Source organism: Eleutherodactylus coqui, chromosome 8, assembly GCF_035609145.1.
Source record: "Eleutherodactylus coqui strain aEleCoq1 chromosome 8, aEleCoq1.hap1, whole genome shotgun sequence".
NCBI lineage: Eukaryota > Metazoa > Chordata > Amphibia > Anura > Eleutherodactylidae > Eleutherodactylus > Eleutherodactylus coqui.
This window is the reverse complement of record NC_089844.1, coordinates 149,853,442-149,880,097: the sequence shown is the minus strand read 5'-3', so window position 1 is coordinate 149,880,097 and position 26,656 is coordinate 149,853,442. Positions and strand designations below refer to the sequence as shown.

The 26,656-nt window shown below is 45.1% G+C and overlaps 1 protein-coding gene and 1 long non-coding RNA gene across 2 annotated transcripts in view; one reads left to right on the top strand and one right to left on the bottom strand.

The window, feature by feature from the left end:
• On the top strand, positions 1-23,807 carry LOC136576999 (uncharacterized). Its single transcript, XR_010786431.1, has 4 exons — positions 1-31; positions 7,814-7,885; positions 14,139-14,334; positions 23,547-23,807. It is a non-coding gene; the product is annotated as an uncharacterized lncRNA (long non-coding RNA).
• PEMT (phosphatidylethanolamine N-methyltransferase) overlaps positions 1,766-26,656 on the bottom strand; it is a 143,992-nt gene continuing 119,101 nt past the window's right edge. The window contains exons 6-7 of the mRNA XM_066576684.1: positions 4,609-4,683; positions 1,766-2,154 (exon numbers count right to left, since the gene is read on the bottom strand). Coding sequence (XP_066432781.1) covers positions 2,100-2,154; positions 4,609-4,683 — 130 coding nt within the window. The 3' untranslated portion in view covers positions 1,766-2,099. The remainder of the gene's footprint in view (positions 2,155-4,608; positions 4,684-26,656) is intronic.

Genomic DNA, 26,656 nt, shown 5'->3' with positions numbered 1-26,656 from the left:
CAGCGCGAGGAACACAGACGCCGGCGGCTAGGTGAGTATTGCTTTTTTTTTTAACCTAGTGTAGCTAGGGCTTATTTTCAGGGTGAACTTATATTTCAAACCCCCCTGAAAATAGGGGTAGGGCTTATTTTTGGGAAACGCTGTATCTATTTCATATATATCTCATATTTATCTATTTCATATCCATCTCATATCTATATCTAATCTCTGTCTCTCTTATTGTACTCTGTCTCATATCTATCTATATCATATATATCTATCTCAGATCTCTCTTCCTCTCGATCTATCTATCTATCCATCTCATATCTATCCATCCATCTCATATCTCTCTCACATCTATCTCTCTCCTATCTCTCTCCTATCCCTCTCCTATCTATCTCTCCCTCTCATATCTCTCTATCTCTCCCTCTCATATCTCTCTATCTCTCCCTCTCATATCTCTCTCTCTCATATCTCTCTATCTATCCCTCTCATATCTCTCTATCTATCCCTCTCATATCTCTCTATCTATCCCTCTCATATCTCTCTATCTATCCCTCTCATATCTCTCTATCTATCCCTCTCATATCTCTCTATCTATCCCTCTCATATCTCTCTATCCTTCTCATATCTCTCTATCTATCCCTCTCATATCTCTCTATCTATCCCTCTCATATCTCTCTATCTATCCCTCTCATATCTCTCTATCTATCCCTCTCATATCTCTCTATCTATCCCTCTCATATCTCTCTATCTATCCCTCTCATATCTCTCTATCTATCCCTCTCATATCTCTCTATCCCTCTCATATCTCTCTATCTATCCCTCTCATATCTCTCTATCTATCCCTCTCATATCTCTCTATCTATCCCTCTCATATCTCTCTATCTATCCCTCTCATATCTCTCTATCTATCCCTCTCATATCTCTCTATCTATCCCTCTCATATCTCTCTATCTATCCCTCTCATATCTCTCTATCTATCCCTCTCATATCTCTCTATCTATCCCTCTCATATCTCTCTATCTATCCCTCTCATATCTCTCTATCTATCCCTCTCATATCTCTCTATCTATCCCTCTCATATCTCTCTATCTATCCCTCTCGTATCTCTCTATCTATCCCTCTCGTATCTCTCTATCTATCCCTCTCGTATCTCTCTATCTATCCCTCTCGTATCTCTCTATCTATCCCTCTCGTATCTCTCTATCTATCCCTCTCGTATCTCTCTATCTATCCCTCTCGTATCTCTCTATCTATCCCTCTCGTATCTCTCTATCTATCCCTCTCGTATCTCTCTATCTATCCCTCTCGTATCTCTCTATCTATCCCTCTCGTATCTCTCTATCTATCCCTCTCGTATCTCTCTATCCCTCTCATATCTATCTATCCATCTCATATCTATCTATCCATCCCATATCTATCCATCCATCCCATATCTATCTATCCATCCCATATCTATCTATCCATCTCATATCTATCCATCTATCACATAATAAGCTCTGTCTCTGGCTGCAGTGACCCTGTATGAAGGGGCGCTGGGTGACTGAGGTCCGCAGCCGTTGGGCCTCTTGCCGCTCCCGCAATCACATAGAACAATTAAACGTTGTATTCTTTTTTTCCTCTTGCTTTCTAAAAAGAGCCGTGCCGTATAATTACCTCACACAATGTGCTCGGAGGGGAACATTAGCCTAATTAGCTGGGAATGTCTTAATGTGAAATTATATAATCAGCGGACGGAATACAATTTCTATGTTCTCTCATCAATGACAGCAACCGAGAAGAATCATTTTTTTCTCTAAAGTTTATTTTTGTCACTTTTCCAACTCTGTAAAACACATAAAATTAGACAAAATGTCCTTCTGATGGTCCCTGAATAGCAGAACAGCTTCATGCTGCAAGGTCTGGTATAGCGTAAGCATTAGCCAACCGCAGGAGGCCATGTTGTACGGGGATGCATCTGATCGGCACTGACCCCACTGAGGTATGAGGGGCTGGGTGCCTCGCTGAGGTCCCTGACTGAAGCATAGAACGGCTGTCTGTGGCTGCGGGGGCCTGGCCCATATGATATATAGATCGATAAAACCCCCGGCCCCCCAGGGACACTTCTTGTGCTGCAATTAATGGCTCTTCTTGCTTCTCTGTTTGGTTCTGTAAATCTTCTCAGTAAACGGCCTGTAAAAGAAATTAAGAAAATACATCGAGAGCCTCAACATTTACAATCCATGGTGACAAACGTAACCCCTTAGTGACTGATGTAATAAGGCAATTTAGCAGTCACTGAGGCATTAAAAGGCAATTCCCCTTCCTTAAAAATCCATAAAAAATACGTCCATCTCTTGTCCTTGTTTGTCACGTGGTGAAAAATTCTATTCAGTCATTTTCTAATTATCATCCGGGAATGCTGGGTGACAACCAATATGGCCGCTGTGGCTGCTCTCCTACTGTGGTGGTCACCCAGCTTTCCAAGACTACTGAACAGAAAATATGCCCGGTTGTGTAGTACTCCTGTCTCTCAGGGCCGAACCGCCATTCAGGGAGTAGGTTAATGACCAACGCATATATGACCGACCCTATACACTATAACCCAACCGTACATAACTGACATGTATATAATAGAACCATATATATGGTAAATGACCTATTATATGACCCATATCCTGCAGCCTATAACTACACCATATATAACTGACTCATCTAGCTGACCCATAGACAACTGAACCATACATAAAAAAAACATACATGACCAACAAGTGTAGAATTAAACCATATATAGTCACACTATATACAGTATAATGACCCATGTATAACCGAACCATATATATGGTAAATGACCTATATAGTGACCAACCTTAATGTAACCAAACCATACATATCTGATATGATTAATCTCTACATGAGTGAGCTACATATATATCTGACCTATATACTGCTTAACTGACCCATATATGAATAAACCATAAATAACTGATCTGAATGTAACTCACATACATATGACCGACCTGCATATAACCCAGCCATATACTGACTAATCAAGCCATACTGTGTATTACTGAGCTATATATGACCTACCTGTACATAGCTGGGCAATATACATCTGACCTGTATATAACTGATATATGACCAACCCATATACTGTATAACTTACCAATAAATGCTGATCCACAAAAACCTGATCCGAATACAATTAACTTACTGTAAATATATGACTGACCCATATATAACCAATATGCTATCATACAATATGTACCATATATAAGTGGCACATAGATAACAGACCCAGACAAACAGGCAATATATCTGACCCATACATAACTGTTATGATTGGCCCATAATTGACCAACCCATGCATAATTGATCTATAAATTGCCATTTAATTGATGGACATATACGAGTCAACCATTATATAACTGATGACTAACTTACGGGTCCATATATGACTTACCCACATGTGACTGACATACATACGACCAATCATATGCATAACTGATCTGCAAACATCCATATGTGAACAACCAGAAATCTCACAGCCATATATAAAGGACCCACATGTGACTGACCTATAGAGTGGCAAGAAAAAGTAAGTGAACCCTTTGGAATTATCTGCATTGATTACATGTGTTCTGGGGAAGATGGACTACAACCTCAGCTGTAACCTCTAGGACCCCGTGCCCCCTCCCTGATCTGCCCTCGGGTGCACGGAGTTATTCAGCGCCTGCTTCCCACGCCTTTAGTTACGGTGGCTGACTGTACACAGCAGAGAGGACATGTAAGGACGGGTCCGGGCCCCGAGACCCAGGTGGACGCTTACTTATTCCTCGTGGAGCCGCTTGCAGCCGGCGCGGCCAGGTTTGTGTGTACGCAGTGCGGCGGACGTTGGACTCTGGGTCGGAGATTTATTATACCTCAATGACAATCGCTGCCTCCCTTTTCTGGTAATGTTCTGTGTGCTCCCTGCACTAGCGGGTGCGAAGAGGTCCGCCCTAGACGCACGCGTGCCGCAATATCATGAGATCGGCTTAAAGATAAGCAGAAGTCAAGTCTGAGATAGCACGACGTAAGAGACTCTCTCCTCGGCTCCCAGTCAGGGTGACGTCTTACTCGGCCGGCATTGGATTGAATGGAGCGAAAAATAGACAAAAATTGCAGTGAAAAAAACGTAAATCCAACCTCAAAACCTTCAGTCGGCTTCATTTGTCAAAAATTGGCAAATTTAGTGACTTTTTTAGCTACAGGCCTACTTAGGAAAGCTGGGTGGTAAGTGTCCTCACCGCAGCACAGAGGTCCTAACCCAGCTGTCCGAGACTCCTGAGCAGAGCACCAACTTATTCCTGCACCAGTCTGTTCTGGATGGATGCATCACTATATGAAAAGCCTTGATTTTGCTCTGCATGTGTCAGTCCTAACTGTAGTTTTGGAATCGTAGTCATGAACTGGAAACCACAGGATGAATAGTAGATTAGAATTACAGACTGCATCACTACGTATACGTGCGCACCCAAGGGTCTAGGAAAAAACGTTTACGAGCCCTCGAACGAAAATGAGTGCCAGTAGAGCAAGATGTGTGTCCAAAGAGAACTGCATGTATAAATGGGAATTCACCGTATGGAAAGACTGCAGATCACCTACCCTTCAAACAAGATGGCGACTTTGTAGCACAGGGCGATTTCTGCAGTGAGCATAAGACCAGCGGGGCTGGAGTACCTGAGGGGAAACAAAACAGACAAGAGGGAACAGTGAGGAGCGGCCATTATCACATCAACATCAAACATAAGAGAACACAGTAAACACTTAACGGCCCTGACACTCGCTCACACCTCACAGGTCCCATCACACCCCCTGCCAGTCACCTGCACAACAGTGTATAAATATAACCGCAGCCAGAATCAAAGGAGGACAAGGAACTAGGACACAGGAAGATAACACACAATCACTACCAGCGTGACCTACTGATCTTTACAAAGAAATTCACAATTCCCAAAGGAGCAGTATTATAGTAGTTATATTCTTCTACATAGGGGCAGTATTATAGTAGTTATATTCTTGTACATAGGGGCAGTATTATAGTAGTTATATTCTTGTACATAGGGGGCAGTATTATAGTAGTTATATTCTTGTACATAGGAGGCAGTATTATAGTAGTTATATTCTTGTACATAGGGAGCAGTATTATAGTAGTTATATTCTTGTACATAGGAGCAGTATTATAGTAGTTATATTCTTGTACATAGGGAGCAGTATTATAGTAGTTATATTCTTGTACATAGGGAGCAGTATTATAGTAGTTATATTATTGTACATAGGGGGCAGTATTATAGTAGTTATATTCTTGTACATAGGAGGCAGTATTATAGTAGTTATATTCTTGTACATAGGGAGCAGTATTATAGTAGTTATATTCTTGTACATAGGAGGCAGTATTATACTAGTTATATTCTTGTACATAGGAGGCAGTATTATAGTAGTTATATTCTTGTACATAGGGGAGCAGTATTATAGTAGTTATATTCTTGTACATAGGGAGCTGTATTATAGTAGCTATATTCTTGTACATAGGAGGCAGTATTATAGTAGTTATATTCTTGTACATAGGAGCAGTATTATAGTAGTTATATTCTTGCACATAGGGGCAGTATTACAGTAGTTATATTCTTGTACATAGGAGGCAGTATTATAGTAGTTATATTCTTGCACATAGGGGCAGTATTACAGTAGCTATATTCTTGTACATAGGGGGCAGTATTATAGTAGTTATATTCTTGTACATAGGGGGCAGTATTATAGTAGTTATATTCTTGTACATAGGGGGCAGTATTATAGTAGTTATATTCTTGTACATAGGGGGCAGTATTATAGTAGTTATATTCTTGTACATAGGGAGCAGTATAATAGTAGTTATATTCTTGTACATAGGGGGCAGTATTATAGTAGTTATATTCTTGTACATAGGGGGCAGTATTATAGTAGTTATATTCTTGTACATAGGGGCAGTATTATAGTAGTTATATTCTTGTACATAGGGAGCAGTATAATAGTAGTTATATTCTTGTACATAGGGGGCAGTATTATAGTAGTAATATTCTTGTACATAGGAGGCAGTATTATAGTAGTTATATTCTTGTACATAGGAGCAGTATTATAGTAGTTATATTCTTGCACATAGGGGCAGTATTACAGTAGTTATATTCTTGCACATAGGGGCAGTATTACAGTAGCTATATTCTTGTACATAGGGGGCAGTATTATAGTAGTTATATTCTTGTACATAGGGGGCAGTATTATAGTAGTTATATTCTTGTACATAGGGGGCAGTATTATAGTAGTTATATTCTTGTACATAGGGGACAGTATTATAGTAGTTATATTCTTGTACATAGGGGACAGTATTATAGTAGTTATATTCTTGTACATAGGAGGCAGTATTATAGTAGTTATATTCTTGTACATAGGAGGCAGTATTATAGTAGTTATATTCTTGTACATAGGAGGCAGTATTATAGTAGTTATATTCTTGTACATAGGGGGCAGTTTTATAGTAGTTATATTCTTGTATATAGGAGGCAGTATTAAAGTAGTTATATTCTTGTACATAGGAGCAGTATTACAGTAGTTATATTCTTGCACATAGGGGCAGTATTACAGTAGTTATATTCTTGTACATAGGAGGCAGTATTATAGTAGTTATATTCTTGTACATAGGAGCAGTATTATAGTAGTTATATTCTTGTACATAGAGGGCAGTATTATAGTAGTTATATTCTTGTACATAGGGGGCAGTATTATAGTAGTTATATTCTTGCATATAGGGGGCAGTATTCTAGTAGTTATATTCTTGTACATAGGGGCAGTATTCTAGTAGTTATATTCTTGTACATAGGGGCAGTATTATAGTAGTTATATTCTTGTACATAGGAGCAGTATTATAGTATATTCTTGTACATAGGGGGCAGTATTTTAGTAGTTATATTCTTGTACATAGGAGCAGTATTATAGTAGTTTTATTCTTGTACATAGGAGGCAGTATTATGGTAGGTATATTCTTGTACATGGCGGACAGTAGGGGTCTATTTAGACAGGACGAGTGTCGGGCAAACGATGCCCGACAATTGTCCCCGCATGTGCTTGCCCCCGTGTTGTCACATGGGAGCTAGTACCGCTGGCTTGCTCACAGAGCGGCCAGCAGTAGGGCGGGGCAGCTGACGGAGATTTCTCTCCTCGAGCCCCCCCCCCGCCCTTCCCCATTGACTTATCATAGCGGCTGTTCAGTACTAAGCGGCCACTATTTACACTGAAAATCGTTTATGCTGCATAACCGATGGATGATGAGCTGATCGCTCAGTGTATATAGCGGATGTTCAGTATTGAACAGCCGCTTTGTTAAGTCAATGGAGAGGGGCAGTGGAGCACGAGGAGACTAATCTCCTGCAGCCGCCTCCCTGAGCGCTAATGATACTAGCTCCCTTGCAATAGCATCGTTTGCCTGGCATTCGTCCCGTCTAAATGGGCCTTAATACAGTAGCGATGCTTTCGTAGATAGGGAGTACTATCATAGTTGTTATTTCCCTGTAGATAGGAGCTCGTATCTTACAAAGTACGGCACATTTAGATAGAGAGATATCCCACAGTATTGCTTGCTGCACCTCTGCTAAGCATTTTGGGATGTCAGAGGCACAATAAATGAGTACAGGGCAGAGATTGCTCACTCTGAAGGCCTCGGGGAGAGCAGCGATATTGTCTGCTGCTGCCATTTTTCAGAGTTTATGAGTCCTTGAATTAGAGCTGTGGGAAATATTCATCATTGTATATGAGCATTAAACGCTATTTTTACTTCCAGGCGCTGCACTGCTTTAGGGAAGCCTGTGCCTTTAGTGTCACGACGCCCTGCAAGCATCACATTAAGCGCCAGGTAATACACCGGATCCGCTGTGACATCACAACCCAGCCTGTGTGCAAGGCGAAACACAATAAATACGGGAATATTTTTAGGTTTCAGGATTTTGCTGAATCACATCAGGAACATAAGCCGAAACTGAACGATCATATTATGGATGGTGCGGGACGTGAGGGGGTGGAGTGTGACAGCAGGGAAACACGAAGAGAGAAACCCCGGTGTCATGCTCCACTGCCTCAAGCCTTTTGTGACAGCACAATTAAGGTGAATCATGGAAGAGTGAAAACTTCTACAACTTTTGCATATAGTTTGTGTTTCAGTTCTTCACCATTTCCAAGATCTTTGTTTGCTCTCAACAATTAAAACCACTGCAGTTTACATTTAACCCCTTAGTGACCCAGAGCATATATGTACTTCCTACATGTGTGGAGCATGTAAGGGCTGATTCACGCGACGGAATCTGCGCAGTTGACTTACATGGGCAAACAAAACCGACTACTGGAACTAATGGTTTCTTATGGAAACATTCAGATGAAGGAATTTTAGCCACTCAAAAAAAAATAAAAAAATTAAAAATCCCACCTAAAAAGATAGGACAGCAGCGACTGAAATTCAGCAAGGATATTCCCTGCTGCGTGAAAAAAAAGGACCTGACTTATCTTTGGTGCGCAACACGCAGCAGTGTCCATAGACTCGCATGAGAGACTATGTGAGTCGGCCGGCAAAGACACATGGAGGGATTCCCCAGCAGCGTGGCTGGAGGGATTCCCCCGCAGGGCAGATGAAGGGATTCATCTCTCTCTCCAGCAGCGCATATTTTCTTCTCAGTAATCTTTATTGGGTTTTATAATAAACAGGATAACAGAAAGTGGACATATTTGTTGCGTTAATTACAATTTTCGTACCGGAACATACATATTTTAAACATGCAGCACGTTGCTGAATAGTAATGTGACTAATGCTTCTTGATATGCGCTGCACATACCACCCTTCCAAATATCAGCAGCACATATTTCCAGTCCCTGCCTTTCGGCATTGAAATATTGCGTCTGAAGCTCAGGACTTCGGCGTGTAAAAATCGTTTGTTCAGACACTTTTCCGCATCCAGAGTTGCGATAGTTTTTGCACAGCCAGGAGCTGCATGAATTCCACAGCCGTGTGAACGAGCCCCAAGGAGCGAAACTGGGCGCCGAGCCCGCTCCATACATGGCTGGTGTAAGCCGTCTTTGACAGCCAACACCCAGCCACAACAACTGCAATCAGAATTCAGGCGGATCCTGGCTGTTAACTTATTAAATACCACTGTTAATTCTAACAGCAGCATTTACATGCTGCAATTAACATAGTACATTGTTTCCCTGAAAATAAGACATACCCAGAAAATAAGACATAGCATGATTTTCCAGAATGTTTGACGATGGAAAATGATTTTTTAGGCTTTTTGAGGATGCTTGATATATAAGCCCTACTCCAAAATGAAGCCCTGCTAACAGTTAATTAATTAAAAAAGTCAATTTATATAGTATCCAGGCAGCTATACATGTAAAAAAGTTAAAGCTTTTTGAACAAAAATTAATATAAGACACTGTTTTATTTTCAGGGAAACAGGGGTAGCATAGTATGTAAGGCCGAAAAAAGACATATGTCTATCCAGTTCAGCTTACTATCCCCCTTACTCCCCCCCCATGTTGATCCAGAGGAAGGCAAAAAAGATAACTAATGAGGTAGAAGCCAATTTTCCCAATTTAGGGCTCGGTCAGACAAGCGTGTGTTTTGCGAGCGCATAATGCATGCTTCTAAAAGAACCAATGGGTCCCTATAGAAGCATTCATATGCGCGGAATTAGCAGCACAAAACAGCGCGCACCTAAAAAAGATAGAACATGGTGCGCATTTTGCCGGAATTTCCATTGACTCCTATGGAAGCAGGAGTTAATGGAAACTCCTGCGCACGGAATAGCGGAGGAGGCATTTAAAAGGTGCTTTTGGCCAGAAGCAACTTTTAGATGTCCTGCTGTTAACCCCTTAGTCCCCGCAGGATTGAGAGGAATCCTGGAGGGTTCCGTTAATCCCCACAGGGAATCCCCTCATCACTGAACACTGTCACAGTGTTCAGTGATGAGGCGACTGCAGCGGGGATGAAAGAATCCCCTGCAACAGCTGTGGCAGAGGACCGCGACGCCATCTCATTGCTTTCAATAGGGTCGGCGCTGCATGAAACATAAGCCCTTCCCTGAAAATAAGCCCTTGCTGCTGGCAACAAAATAAATAAATAAATATCACCTAGCAGCGCACTTGGGGCTCCGGTGCGTCTTCTGCCCGGCTCCCCGACACTCTTCTGAATCATTTCTTCTGGCAGGGGATTTAAAAATTCCCACGCTCCTGGAAGCTCTGCCTCTGATTGGCTGAGCGCAGGGATCAATCACAGCCATTCAATCATTGAATCAGTGCTGTCACAGTGTTCAGCAATGAGGGAGCCTTTGTGGAGCAGCTGCTCCAGTGAACCGGCAAAGTTTCATGCACTGCGCATATGAAACTTTGCCCTCTCACGCGTTTTCAGCTTATGTGGGGAGCGCATTTTTTACGTACACAGGCGCGCAAATAAACACGCTCATCTGACCGCGGCCTTAAGGGACAAAAGTCCTTCCTGACTCTAATCTGGCAATTGATGTTCGGAGATCCTGAACAGCACTCCTGCAATGAGATCATGAGATGGAATTTCATAATCAAAGCAGCCCAGGGACTTGTGAAGGTCACCAGGACTGTCATATATTTATGCTCATTAAGAATGCCGGCAGAAATACCATAAACAGAAATACTGAAGTATTGCAGTATACGGTATAAGTGATCAAACAATCACAAGGTTAAGTCCCCTATGCGGACTCAAAAAAAGTAAAACTAGGTAAAAAAAATATTTATTATTGTAAAAAAAGAATATTATAAGTTAAAAAATAAAAAATTTCCAGTATTTATAATTAAAAAAATTAAAACAAAAATCCCCACAAAACATATTTGGCACTGCGAAGTCCATATAAGTCTAATCTACCAAAATAATGCATTTATTCCTGAACGTCGTCAGAACAAAATATGTAAAAACAGAACTTTATTTTTGGCCACCTTGTGTCCAGGAAGGAAATTAAAAAAAAAAAAAGTGATTAAAAAGTCACATATACTCCAAGATGGTACCAAAAGACACCACAGGTCGTCCCACAAAAAACAAGCCCACACACAACCCTATAAACTTAGGATAGTCAGAACACGGTGACAGAAAATAATTTTTTTAAAGAAATTTTCGTTTAAAAGTAGTAGAGGAAAAAACAAGTCGTCATACAGCGACGGCGATGGGTACTTCTATAAACATTAGGGCATCTTGCACCGCTGGCCATTATATTATTACTGTCCAATACACACTATGATCTAATTCATTGGATTCCAATGCATCATATCACATGGCAGTATTCCCGGAGAGTAAAAGCGCCAGGCTGGCCAATATAGCACCAGGCGCTTTCACGCTGCGCCAAAAATTTAGTCCTGGAACTACGTCAGCTGCTGCATGGGCTTCTATGGGAGCCCATGACAGTGGGCGTAATGCAATGGGAGGGGCGGAGCTAAGCTCTGCCCCTCCCATTGCAGGCTGTGGACAAGGGACGAGTGCTTAGCTTCGCCCCCGTCCCACCCACTCCCATTGCAAACAGCCAGAGGGAAGGAGAGAGGAGGTGAGCCGTCGAGGGGGAGTGAAGGGGGGGCAATTGCATTGCGGTCTCAGCGTATACGCGCCGGGGCCCATGCCATCTGAACGGGCACACAAACGTTAGATTTGTGCGCCCATTCACGCTTTTTATCCTGACCTAGTCCTGCTCACAAAGCCAAGGGTCTGCTATCATGCATCAGTTGTGGCATTGCTCCATGAGATGGACACATCAGCTGGGTAAATTACTACAATGTATCAGGACTCCTGCACACAGACGGGTCGGATTCCACATGCGGAATCCTGTAGCGGAATCCGCCCCTGTGGCCAGCCGGAGACCCCAGCATACCTGTCCAGTGGTCTTTTAATCTGTACTGCGGATGGCCCAACCATTGCGCCAGCGGACATGCGCAGTATAGATTATGCCGCGCCGTCGCTAGGCAAGGATGTGGATCCCGCAACCTTTCCGCGATGATTATTTTGGAACGGCCACGCGGTCGGATGGCTTCCATCGACTTCAATGGAAGACGTCCATGTGGAGACCACACAGAATCATGACATGCTGTGATTTTCCCGCTCGTGTAGATGAAAATGTAGCCGGTCTTTAGTTCACAGAAGAGGAAACACTTGTAGCAAAGACTCAGTTGTGAAGTGTTAGCTCTGCATGATTTTCTGGAAGCAGACAAGAATATTCCCAATGACAGCAAGCAGAGATCTTGTAAATGACAAAGAATAGAAACACATCTATTAGAAAGTTGCCGGCAGGATTCTGCCATGTTTAATTTCCCATCAATATCTGCACATTCGGGGTTGAATATTCTACAACACTCTTGCAGAATATTCTATCCTGTGTGAAAGTTCCTTAAAGGAGATCTCCAGGCCGATCCTATGGATGATCTATCCTCAGGATGGGCCATCAATAGTCGCCGGGGACCTGCTGCTCAGGATCCCAGACCATCAGCTGATCGCCCGGCTCGCTTGTCCATCACTGGGGTCAGAAATGGAAACATCATAGAGAGCTTCACTCCCACGGAAGTCAATGGGAGCACTGCCTTCTATTACACTTCCATGCCCGACGCCGCTGTCAAAACTAGAAGTGTGAGAGGAGGCTTCAGCTCCCATTGACTTCCGTGAGAGTGAAGCCCTCAATGATGCTTCTTCTTCCAACCCCAATGACGATGTCCGGCACAGATAGACAGCAGGCTGGGCAATAATTAATCGCCATGGACCCACCACTCGGGATCTCCGCGATGAACTATTGATGACCTATTCTGAGGATAGGTCAGCAATTAAATGTACTCGAAAAAACCCTTTAGGCACCAGACACTTAGCGATTTTACGCATGTGGTGGTTTTATGGCCCAATTTTCTTTTTTTGGGCTGCCAAAATTATCTTTGGTGCTTTTTTTTTTTAATAACACACAGGGCTGTTTCAACAATACCTTTTTTCACTGAAATATTTTTCCTTTTCTTGCTTTATAAGGGCTAGTAAAAAAGTAAAAAAATATAGAAATTTATCGTTTTTTTTAAATTAGTATATTTACGCTAAAATAAAGCACAGGACTGGGTTCCCCATTTTCTTTAGAAGGTTTTGAGATATAATTTGTATGGTTTTGGCTTGCAGGGTGGATACGGTGACGGTTTAGGTTGGGGGGGGGGGTGAGATTTTTTCTTCTTTTAGATATTCGTATTTTATTATGTATTTTTTTAAACTTATTTCTGTAACTAGTCTTTTAAACATATACGACTCCCGTAATGTCATATAAGACTTCTGGGGGACGTTCACAACGTCATTTCATTTCTTTTTCATTTCTCCATTTTCCACTGTAACTGGGTCAGCCACAGGAGCAGCATACAAAGGAGCCCCAATTACTGGGACAAACGTTCCCCTATGGTGACATTAGTCACTGAAAGTGCTGGGCTAAGGCCCAGAAGCTGTGCCATACGAGGGGCGTCCGGCGCTCATGTGACCGCCATTTCCTCTATTCACTGCACAGCACTCATTGACCGCCATGTAGGCTGAAAGAAGAGAGAGAAGGGCATAAACCATTTCGGTCTCCTGTGCTGAGTCCTGGGGTGTCCCTGACAACTGAGCACCCGAGCTGCTTCTGCTAGAATGCAGAAGCAGCAGCTTTAAACTTGCACCATATTTCTACGATGGTGCAGGATTAAAGCCCAGGACTTTATGTATATTTTCGGTGCTTGATACTTACTGGGATAATCGCTTATCCACAGAATAGAAGCTAGTTTTATGATCACTGGGGGTCCGACCATTGGAGCCTCCAGTAATCCTGAGCCTGGATCACCCAAATGCTCCATGTGAATGGAGTGGCAGCGCGTAGGCTTGACCGCGGCTCCATTCGCTACTATGGGACAGGCGGAGATCGATACACTCATCAATCACCCACCATCCCATAGAAGTGAATGGAACAGAGGTCATGAATGCACATTGCCACTCCATCCAAGTATGCCAGTCTCAGAACCGCTGGAGGTCCTAGCAGTAAGACCCCCAGCAATCAGACATGTATCCCCTATGTCTTGTGGAGTAAAACCCCTTTAAGCTACTTTGGCTCTAACCACAGGTCAAGCCTCCATCCGTGCAGCTGGACACATGGCCGCTGTTTCCCTCCATCCATCCGGTTCGACTAGTTTCCAGAAGCTGCGAGAAGAATCGCCGCACACCAAACGCCTGGCGCTCCGAGTATTTTTAGACCTCATTTTCTAAGGAAAGATGAATCCTTCTGCTGGCTGTGAAGATAAAATGACGTTCCCTCACAGGTAATGAGGCTGTGAATCAAATGACAGAAATCCCGCTCCTTTCCTTGTTCTCTCCGTGCGCCCCTGAGGATAATCTTTTCTGAGAACAATCTGTGTTCTGCGTTACTCATTTCACTGCGGCGGAGTTCAGAAGAACCGAGCTTTCATCCGTGACCCAAAGCTGGGCATAAAAAAAAAATGGATGCCCAATTCAAAGGGATCGGCAGGTTTATCTCCCTCCCTGCCCGCCCCTATACAGTAATACAGACCGAAGGCTTTGACGTCCGTCGTAGGCGCCGGCAGTAAAAAGGCGATTGTCCTGCTACTTTCTTGGCTGTAATGAGGTACATTGCGGTTTTATAGCATTCACCCACTGTGATGTGATGCTGCCGACCTTCTTCTATAAATGTATCAATGCGCTCAACGGAGCGCAGCGTTTCATCTAATTTGGGCTTCATAGAGTAACATTCCAGTAATACAACGGGTGAGAGATGCTTTTTAAAGTGTCTTTCCCCCCCTTATAGGTAAAGATGACATTTTGTATTTCTATTGTTGTTGTGAAAGTTTAAAGAACGCAACGTTTTTTGTTTTCCTTTTTTCCTCCCCGTTTTCAAAAAAATCGGAACCCTTTTATTAATCATTCGACGTCGCTGCCTGGGGGTTGTTGTTTGCGGGACGAGTTGTGTTATTTAATGCACCTTAGAATGGACTGAAGGACTTTTAAGAAATTAGAGTGGAATGGAAAAAGAAACCCTGCAATTCCGCCATCTTTGGGGGTGGGGTCTTGTTTCTATTGCGCAGATCTTGCGGCAGGAATGACCTAACTTTATGCTGTGGGTCAGTCCGATTGTGACGGGACAAACTTTATATAGTTTTTTTTTTTTTTTTGCTGTACTACTTTTAAAAAATAAGATCTCTTGAAAAATAAAATTATTTTCTGCCGCCGTCTTCCGACAGCCATAACATGTTTATTCTCAAGTGGACACAGTTGTGTGAGGGCTCACTTTTTGCAGGGCACCCGGTAGTTTGTATTGTTACCATTTTGGAGTACATACGACTTTTTGATCACTTTTGATTCTAATCAAGTCAAGCCACAGGCATGGCTTCATAGGCAATCAGCAATGGCATTACTGGGGGCCTACAGAAGGCCCCCAGCTGCCATGACAACCAAACAGCATCCCGCGATCTCATCCTGATCGATGCTGTCTTTGACATCTGACACCCGCATTGCATGGAGCAAGATCGACCCCCAATCCCCCGCCATACAGACCGCAAAAGGTCATGACGTTACTGTACATAATGGAGCGTTAAGGGGTTAAAGGCCACATGCCAACAAGACAAGGGGGCAGATTTATGAAAGGGCCTAGAAGAAAAGCTGTCTTAGTTCCCCTAGCAACCAGAGCAACTTTCATTTTGTATTCTGCTGTGGTAACATGAAAGCTGCGCTGTGATTGGCTGCTAGGTGTAACTACAGGAGTCTTTTTTTTTAAGACAGTTTCATAAATCTATCCCAAATTCCTAAAAGTTCACATGTATGACCATCGCTCCGCTGCTACTCAGGTGAGGATAAATAGGGGGCTGTGGACCCCTCATCTAGTGAGGGTCTGGGTTGTAGAGCTCCCACAGTTCACATGTTCAGCCCTTTTACAGATTTCAGAATTAAAGGGCAATATAGCTGACTGTTACGACAGTCACAAGTCTCCAGCTGCACCGTTACCTTCTGCGGCCTAAGTTATTGTTGGGGTAGTTGCTCTGACCTATGAGTGGGGATCAGCAGACCACACTACTCAGCATCATTATAGAAAGGAGGGTCTGATTGGTTAGCCTCTCATTAAATACTGTTAGTTTCGGAAGTCCAGTGCAGTTGATAGCTACTGTATGACAACGTTCTATCCAGGAGTCCTCCTTCTAGTTTCCAGTATTTAGTTCAAGTCCAGTCTTGTCTAGTCTCCCAAGTCAGTCTGGTTCTTTGGTTTTCTAGTCCAGTCTTGCCTAGTCTCTCCAGTCTGTCTTGCTCCTCGGTATACTGCCCTAATTTCCGGTTTCCTAATATTGTTTTGTCGAGTCTCTCCAGTCTGTCTTGCTCCTTGGTTTTTTAGTTCCGTCTTGTCTAGTCTCCTTAGTCAGTATATCTGGCTACTTGATTTTCTAGTCCAGTCCATGTTTCCTAGTTCATGGTTTGTCTAACCTTTCCTTATTTATTTCTGTCTGCCTTGGGTCATTTTAGCATTTGCTTCTTTAGCCACTTTTCTATTCCCCAGTGCCCTCCTGCCCTCATGGATAGTGTTTTAGATAGGATCATATAAAGGGACAACTTGGGACTGTTTAAGGACAGTGGGGTCTAGTGTTAAGGAACAGTGTCGATAAGGAATTAGGGAGAGACGTGGGGAGAGCCAATATTGTAATCAGCATTTCTCGGGTAGTTATTTTGGTTCCATTCTTTTCTATCGGTCTTCACTGACAGTTTCATTATGTTTATCATTATCCTCTTCATCCAATTACCATCGACCTCTGCCCAGATTTAAGGGTGAGTCTTTAGTTGCATTTGTGTTTCTACAGTGTGCTGTCTTGCGATGTCCAGTTGTCACATTCCTCAGCTCCCTTGTAACTTCTGGAGATATCTGAGTACTGAGAGACACTGTTTGTAACCAGGAAAGGCGAATGGTAAAGGTGAAAATGGGTTCTGCTATTTTGCTGCCCGAACATTAAAAAAACGGTCAGCTGGACATTTGTTCAGGCCAACAGCTACCAAACCCAACACCCCGATACACACAAATACTAGGCTCAGCCAAGCATACAAGTGTTCTGAATGTAGACAGGGATAAAGCCGCTGTCACAGTAGGTCATCTCCAAGAACTAAGGGATCACGCAGTTGAAATCCAACGATCTGGCCCTCATTGTCCTGTCCTGACGAAATTGGCCGATCTACATCTAATGTGTATGGCCAACCTTAATCAAGGGGGAAAAAAAGGTGAGCCATGCACTCCTTAGAAACAGGGCTCTTCTACCAAGAACTGTCATCTGAGGGACAGTCTACTTTCTAGTGGCATGTTTGGTACTTTTGGGGGCCAGCTTGCCCTTATACCCTTCAACTCATTCCTATTGATAATATTGTTGAATGGCCAGTCAACAACTTGTTCCCTTTAAGGTTTATAATTGCTTCTTGTCCATTTGAATTCTATGGGTTCTATAATTTTGTAACTCAAATCACCACCATTCATTGGTGGAACACACTATAATATGCAAGTATGCCAAGAATAGGGCAGGCAAACTCCCTGATCTGCAATAGCTTCCTGTATAAATGATAGGGACGAGAACGGCCCACACAGTGGATTGTACTGATTCATACATAGGTCTGCGAGTTCAACATCCTCTCTCCATGAATTACAAGAGCCAGAACCCACTATTAGCAGGAGCGTTTAAACACAAAGCATCATTACCAAGAACTAGCGAGAAGGAATGGCCGGGTCGATGGAGTTCAGTTTAAAGGCCCTTTACCTCAAAGATAGAAAAGAAAAAGTAAAACGATCCATAAGTCCTTGAGTTGGCCACTTCTATCAAACGAATTACGCCGAGTTTCCAATCATCTGGTAGTCCAGCGTTTTTTCTCCTCAACATAGTAAAATGCAGAAGGATATTGACACAAGAGCTGATCACACAGCTCTCTATGGGATTATTCATTGTATCAGGCCAGAATATCGTTGCCTGTAGCGTTTTTCTATCTGCTGGTGCACAAAAATCTCATCAGCTGCGTCCAGTGTAAAACAACTGGCTGGCCACTATGGACATATAGGACCCAGATTTAGAGAAATAACCATTGGAGATCTTACGAGGGTTGTCACCCAGCGTTCTCATAGCCCTGAATGTAGAAAGTCTGTTTAGTTATTGAGTGATAAGGTCCCCCACTCCAACGGCTCCGCACAATTGATTCAGAACTGAACACCCGTATAACAGATATAATGGTGGTTATCACCCAGCTTTTTCAGAATCAGACATAGGGAAGAATTGAATATTTTAGGCTAAAAATCAAGAATCACATGCGAGTTTCTGCACTGCGAGATCATTGGGAAACACTCGCGACCCTCTGATGCGCATGAAACACACGGCTGAGGGCCGCTATTTCACAGAAGTGATGAGAGGTAAACATGGCCACCAACAGGGTGATGAGCAATCGGTCGCCAGTTGCTTCGTTTCAGCTTACCAAACAAAAAGTGGCTGGCTAATCGTCTGGTGTAAAGTCCCATGTAAAAGGACCTTAACACCTTCACAGTGCCACCTATGGGGGCGGGGCAGTGCAGGAGATTTCTCTCCTCTCGCTCCCCGCCACTCTCCATTCAGATAACACAACGGCTGTTCACTACTGAACGTAGCTCTCCCTACTGGCACGTGCCGCCATCGGCCGCTCACCACTTGTGAATGCCGACAGGGGCCGCGGCTCCCTCCCCAGCATTCACTCAGCTGCGCTGCTAGCAGCGCCGATTCCGGCGCACACTGTGACGATAGTGTGCAGCCAGGATATCCCCCACCCCCACCCGACGTCTGTTGGTTGTTAGTGCCGAACTGGGGTTTAATATAGTTTTTTCCCTTCTTCGGAGGGCACTGGTGTATTATGTCGCCACTGGAAGTAAGGGGTGGCAACATAATACACCTGTCACCTAACTGATTCATGCCCCCAGCTTCTGATTGGCTTGGGGCGGAGGACTGTGTCGAAGCTGATCGCAGACGGCCCGCGGCTGGGAGCGCCAGCCGGGGAGGCTGAAAGCAGCGGCACAGGTAGCCCAGAGCCTGCCCAGTGGCCCTGGCTTACAGGACAGCGGCGAGGCTGGGAGAGCCGGGACAGAGGACAGCAACGACCCTGGGAGCTGCACCACAACTGTGAGTGAGGGGGAGGCCGCTGAGGGGTGTCACTATTACTGGGGGCCGCTGAGGGGTGTCACTACTACTGGGGACCGCTAAGGGGTGTCACTACTAGTGGGGTCCGCTGAGGGGTGTCACTACTAGTGGGGTCCGCTGAGGGGTGTCACTACTAGTGGGATCCGCTGAGGGGTGTCTATTACTGGGGGCCGCTGAGGGGTGTCACTACTGCTGCGGGTCGCTGGGGGGATGTCACTACTGCTGCGGGCCGCTGGGGGGTGTCACTACTGCTGCGGGCCCCTGAGGGGTGTCACTCTTGCTGGGGGCCGCTGAGGGGTGTCACTACTGCTGCGGGCCGCTGAGAGGTGTCACTACTGCTGCGGGGTGCCACTACTGCTGCGGGGTGCCACTACTGCTGCGGGCCGCTGAGGGGTGCCACTACTGCTGCGGGCCGCTGAGGGGTGTCACTACTGCTGCGGGCCGCTGAGGGGTGTCACTACTGCTGCGGGCCGCTGAGGGGTGTCACTACTGCTGCGGGCCGCTGAGGGGTGTCACTACTGCTGCGGGCCGCTGAGGGGTGTCACTACTGCTGCGGGCCGCTGAGGGGTGTCACTACTGCTGCGGGCCGCTGAGGGGTGTCACTACTGCTGCGGGCCGCTGAGGGGTGTCACTACTGCTGCGGGCCGCTGAGGGGTGTCACTACTGCTGCGGGCCACTAAGGGGAGTCACTACTGCTGCGGGCCGCTGAGGGGTGTCACTACTGCTGCGGGCCGCTGGGGGGATGTCACTACTGCTGCGGGCCCCTGAGGGGTGTCACTACTGCTGCAGGCCCCTGAGGGGTGTCACTCTTGCTGGGGGCTGCTGAGGGGTGTCACTACTGCTGCGGGCCGCTGAGGGATGTCACTACTGCTGCGGGCCGCTGGGGGGATGTCACTACCGCTGCGGGCCGCTGGGGGGATGTCACTACTGCTGCGGGCCGCTGGAGGGGTGTCACTACTGCTGCGGGCGGTTGGGGGGGTCTCACTACTGCTGCAGGCCCCTGAGGGGTGTCACTCTTGCTGGGGGCTGCTGAGGGGTGTCACTATTGCTGCGGGCCGCTGAGAGGTGTCACTATTGCTGGGGGCCGCTGAGGGCTGTCGTTATCACTGCTGGGGGCCGCTGGGTCGCTTCACAATAGACAGGGTGCAGACTTTGGCTGCTTTTTGGATGTGGAAATGCTGCAGAATTTTACACAGTATTTTCCGCTGAGGACATTCTGCAGTATTTCCGCATCCAAAAAGCAATCAAATCTGCACGCTGTCTATTCTGAAGCGGCCCTGTCCTTTTTAGAATGATGGGGTCAAATCATACGTCATGATGAGCCCCGCCCGCGACGTGTTGGCACTTTGTGATAAATAAGTCAGTTTTGGGTTGCAGTTTGGGCACTCGCTCTCTAAAAGGTTCCCCATCACTGGTCTAGGTGCTCACCCTAAGGAGAAAAGATAGCGTTTCTGACCAAGGTACCTTTAGTCTCTGGCATTTCTTCCATTGTCCTCTGGGAAAGCTTGGTGATGACCAACATGGCCAACTTTACAGCTATCATAGGCTGGTTACACGCGTCATGATACCTACTGGTCAACCAGCCCTCAAAATTAAAGGGCCATTATTTTGCAGCTCGCCAAAGATCCCTGATGTGACTTAGACCTCATTCACACAGGCATTGCGATTCTCAGCCACTCGCATTGCGGCCGAAAGTCGTGGCTGAATCTCGTATTTTCCTGCTCATTCACACGTATACACGCAGCAGCCTGGAATGCCGTTGGTCGGAAGGAGAGAGTTTAGCGATGCTAAAGTCTCTCCCCATAACTTTACCATCTGACTGCGGCAATAGAAACTCCCAGAGAAGCCTGCCGGAACTGCCAGCAAGGGGAGGGAGTTTAGCCGCGTGAGCCACTGCTAAAGTCCCTCCCCTTGCCGGCAGTTCCGGCAGGCTTCTCTGGGAGCTGCTGGCTAATCGCGGCCAAAAGATAAGGCAAGACCTATATTTTCGGACCATGCGTAAAAGCAGCTATCTAGAATCCGCAGCATATGTGCTACCTTATCCGGCCGGCTGATTTTTCACACTGGAAAAATCGCCCATCTGAACGAATTTATTGGAATCCAACGCTTCAGATGGCCGCCATTTTTGGCCATTTTATCGCGGCAAAATAGCCGCGATAAAACGTTGTTGTGAATAAGGCCTAATGATGTCTTAATGCTGGTCATAGCTGGACAAAGGTTAAATGCAAACTCCAGTGGGTTGACCAGTTGTGTAAGTGCAACATTTTCCTTCTTCCATCTGCCATTCTGTTCGGGAAACATATTAAAAAGCTTCTTCTGCAGATGAATACTCCCTGCCCCCCCTCCTGCCATCTCTAGGACAATAGCTCATGACTAATCATATTGGAGTATCTGAACATTTCAGAGCTTTCTGCAGGTGCTCAGTGAAAGCCTTGGAGTACATGACGGCCCGCGTCCCCGGGTGCTCCACTTGTCATAATTGTAGGGCTGCTGGTTAATATGGAAGACCTTGGATGACCTTGGATGACTTGTTTACCTGCTCAATCTCTGCTCTGAAGATAACGTCTTATATTGTGGGGAAATAAACTGAAATTGATAGCGTTCGGGCTGAGGTAATGTGAGGTGCCTGGAGTTCAATCATGGCGGCTGGGACCACGTGAGGTCAACGAAGAAGACAAGCAGATGGTTGGATGTATTTACAGGAGACGACCTGGGAGAACTCAAGTGACACTAGATTGTCAGTAGGGTACCGGCACGCAGTACGGATCTTTGCCTTAACCACAGGTACCTGAATGAAACAATCACAAGCCAGCCAGCAGTCAACAGAGTCCGTCTGCGGTTGCGGCAGAGGTCCGCAATGTGTACGGGCAGACTGTGACAAGGAGCGTCTTTGCTTTTTCTACTATTACCAGAAAAAAGCCAAGTCTCGAGCTCCGTCATGTCTGGTAATTTGGTTGCTAGGGATATATAACCATAGTTACAGTCTTCTTGATGAGGCCGTCATGCAGCGAGTCCTTTCCAGGCGGCTTGCGCATTATTTAGATCTTCAGTTCTATAAGAATTGGCACTGAACGGAGACGGGCCTTTCTCTACCCCCTTACTGACAATGTAGCCACATTTTCATAAATGTTGAGGGTTCCTTTAGGTAATTAATTATTTGAAGGCAGCTATGACATCATAATTTGTATATAGGACTGAAGGCCACCGAAATTTAGCCACAGTGTTGACGACATGAAATGCTGAGCAATTACTGGACCCAATGGCACTGTTAAAGGGGTTGTGCCACGTTATCCGTAGAATAGGGGATAAGTTTATAATCAGAGGGGTCCGAGCACTGGCACTCCACCTTCCCTGGAAACAGGGTCCTCGAGTGAATAGAGCAGAGGTCGCGTAGGCACACCACTGTTCTATTCACTTCAATGACAGCACCAGAGATTACCGAGTTCAAGCGCATTGGCAATATCCGGCACCGTCAGTTAAGTGAATGAAGCAGCAGCACACCTGCGCGACCTCGGCTCTATTCACTCGGGGACTGACCAGATCGTTGGGGGTTCCAGTGGTTGGACCCTCTACCAATCACAAAGTTATCAGGATAGGAGAGAACTTTACAACTTGGCACAACTCCTTTAGTTCGGCCTGGGACCAAGACTGTCCTGTTGAAATCATTGTGCAGCCTGAAGGCCCCCACACACATGAGCACTTGGTCATTCAAACAAGATGATTGCAACGGGGACAGATGACTCTCTAATGTGTCATCTATCCATATTTGTTCCCAGTGCGTCTAACAATACACTATCCTACCAAAAGTATCTGGACACCCCTATCAGTAAAATGAATTGTACCTTATTAGTATATTACGTGTCTTAAACCAAGATGCAGACCCTTGGAGGTGTTCCATAGTTTGTGACGGGAGCTGCACACAAGCCGTCCATCATGTAGCTCAATGCATCGGCCCGTCTACAATGGTGCAAGGAGCGTCGTCATTGGACAGTTGGGCAATGGAAGAACGTTCTATAGAGCAACAAATCACGCTGCTCCATCTACAAATCAGATGGATATACCTGGGTGTGGAGAATGATGGGGAACACCTTCTGCCCGAGTGTGTTGTGCCAAGAGTTGCGTACGGTGGAGGATCCGTTATGGCCTGGGGATGTGTTACATGGCATGGTCTCAATCCGTTGGTTGTAGTAACAAGAACCATGACCACGGAGGTGAACCCTGACATACTAGACAATAATGTGCTGCTGGCAATGTGGTAATACTCTGGGAATGGTCGGCCATACTTCCAACAAGACAATGTGCCTTGTCACACATCCAACACTGTTTTACATTGGTTTAAGGATATGGATGTTCCACGATTGGACCGGCTGCACAGAGTCCCAACCTGGACCCTACTGAACATCTCTGGGATGAACTGGAACGTCGGTTCAGCAAATATTAACAGCGTCCATCTTCATTGAGTGAACTCACCAGACGTTTGCAGGATGAATGAAGAGAAATCCCAGCTGAAGTGTATCAGACATTAGTAGCAAGTATGCCACCGAGAGTATCCAATGTCATTAGGGCTGAAGGAGCCCCACTAAGTAGTAAGATGTGAAATAAATCCCACTTTTGATTCTTGCTCAGGTGTCCATTTACTTTTGGTGGGGCAGTGTATCATTTTCCCATTCTACTTACCCACACACTCCAGAGCCAACTACGTAAGAAACTTATTAGTGTGCTTTTGTCCTGTAGAAGGAAATCCAAGCTAATGTGGCGAGAAAATACATATACTCTATGTCAACATTGACCTAGTGGGAATTGAGCCGAAGACCCTAGCACTGTAAGACACCAATGCCAACCACTGGTCCACCATTCGTGTTTCTAATGCAATATCAGATGCCAGTGCATGGGTACAAATGGGAATCATCACAATGTACTTTCTCCACATCCAACGGCAAATGGATCTTGGCAGCGCGGCATCACGATATTGCTTCATACCCTTGAGATAGGTCTATTACACTTTCATGAAGTAACACAATAACGTATACAGAACAGATCTTGAATAGCGTTGTTACGCCTTGGCGAAGCTCCAGCTTTCATTCTACGCACATTTTCCTACGGGCAGCTGTCGGCTAAGGCTTGATCTTACTAATACATCTCCTATCAAGTCCTTGATTTATTTATGCAAACAAGAACAAATTTACATGGCTGTGCTAATTGCCTAACTGTGCCGAGTCCCCGAAGGCTGAGCGTGCTTAAAAGGCATTAATTCACTACACGACAGCCTATGCCTTTCCCCTTACGTTACGGAGACCTCGTTACTGTAACTGGCTAGTGATATACATTAAATCACTTCATAATTAGCTAATGAGAATAATTAGACAATGTACTTTGTGCAATTAGTGATCCTTGCACGCACGCCGTGCTGAAAACTTGCAATAAGAATAAGACTATTAACAATACATTTATTGCCCCTGGGAGGGTTGGCATACAGAAGGTTCTAGAAACTTCAGGTAGGGACTGATCTGCACCCGGTCTGGAACAGATTAGTCAAATACATTGTGGAAGAAGTGATGTCCCCAGCCTTGTCCTTCTAACAGGTGTGCGGGCTCATGAGGTTAGCTACAGCAACGCAATACCGGCACACTGTATGCCAATGCTGCCCTCTGCCTCAACCCTGGGGGGTTCTTACTAAGGGCTTGTTCACATGAGCGTATTTCCATCATATATTACGCCTGCAGTTTTTTCACGCGATGTTCTCTGCATATTTGTGCACAAAAATCGATGTGATTTTGTGTGTTCTTTTTGGATTCATTGCTGGTAGAGGTCCGAATACTAGTTTGTTCTATCCCCACCACCACACATCAGTGATAACCATTCCAGTGATTTGATTGGTTATGCCATGTTCTATCCCCGCCCACTTCATAACAGATCTCCTGCTGTGACCATTCTAGTGATAGGATTGGTTCTACTGTGTTCTATCCCCGCCCACACATCTTTTGCTGTGACCATGCCAACTATTTGATTAGTTGTAGAATGCTCTATCCCCGCCCACAGATCTCCTGTTGTGACCCCTCCCCTCTAGTGATTTGATTGGTTGTAGAGTGTTCTAATCCCGCCCTGTTTAACAGCACACTTCCTGCTGCAGTGATCTTACCCATGATTTGATTGGCTACAGGGTGCTCTATTCCCATCCACCTCACCATAATAGGCTTTTTGTACTAGTATTCTCCTGTCTTTGGCTTCTTTCACACGAACACATGAACGGCGACTGTGTTTTTACGTTTTCATGCCCGCTCCGTATAAGCACCTGAAAAGGCGTTCTTCCGCGATCACAGCCAGTGTTTTCTCGTCCATTCACATGACCGCGAGCAGCGCTTTTAGCGGAAAAAATACGCCGCACCCCGGAAATCCCTCGCTCTGCCAAAATCCTCGGGATGCCTTCCAGTGTCTATATAGAGGCACCTGCAAGTTTTTCGCAGCATTGGATGCTGCAAAAATGCCTCCTTCTCCATTCACTTTCCCTGCTCCCATAGGAGTCTATAGGACCCACCAGCGTATATTGGCCAAAAGATAGTTGCAGAACTATCTTTTGGCTGAGCGTATACGCGCTGGCCGCGTATATGCTCTATTGTTCACGCTGCTGGCATATTTATGTGCCGTATATTCGCCCGTGTGAACGAATGCATTGAAAATCAATGCCTCTCATTGGCGCGTATATACACCCGGGCGTAAAAACGCGTCGTTTATGCACTTGTGTGAAAGAAGCCTTACTAACACATTAAAAGTGAATATGGATATTCAGTGGGTCAATACACTGACTATGAGATGCCCCCTACTGACTCCTCCTAACCTTCACTGGGTATAAACACCAAAATTAAAATGTAAGTTCAGCTGGGCAAGGAAACAAAGTCTGATATGTCTCAGTGATCGGTTATGGTTAGTAGAGAATATTCTTCTGATTTTGTAAATCTGTATCTATCCATTATCTCTCGATCATCTCATATCCATCTGTCTTATATCTATCTACTCATCCATCCATCATCTCATATCCATTTTTCCATCCATTTCTCCTTCCATCTCTTTCTATCTATCTGTCAAATTCAAAGAAGCTTTATTGGCAGGACCAAATAAACAGTAGCTTTGTCAACGTAAGTGGAGAATAGTGATTGGGGGATCGGGCTGAGGATTTGGGGGCAAGGGACATATTTGGGGTAAGGAGTATAGGCCTTATAATGTAGAGGGTATAGGCATCCATGGCACATCATGTGGGGGGTATAAGAGTCCATGACATATTATGTAGGGGGTATAAAAGTCTATGACATATCATGTAATGGGGAATAGACATCCATAGTCTATCGCACTCCCCTCGGTCTATGGCAGGCACTGACATATTGCGCTGCTATGGTCGCTGTGTCTTCCTCTTCCCCCAGCAGGATAGTTTCTCTTTCTCCTCCATGGAGCTGAT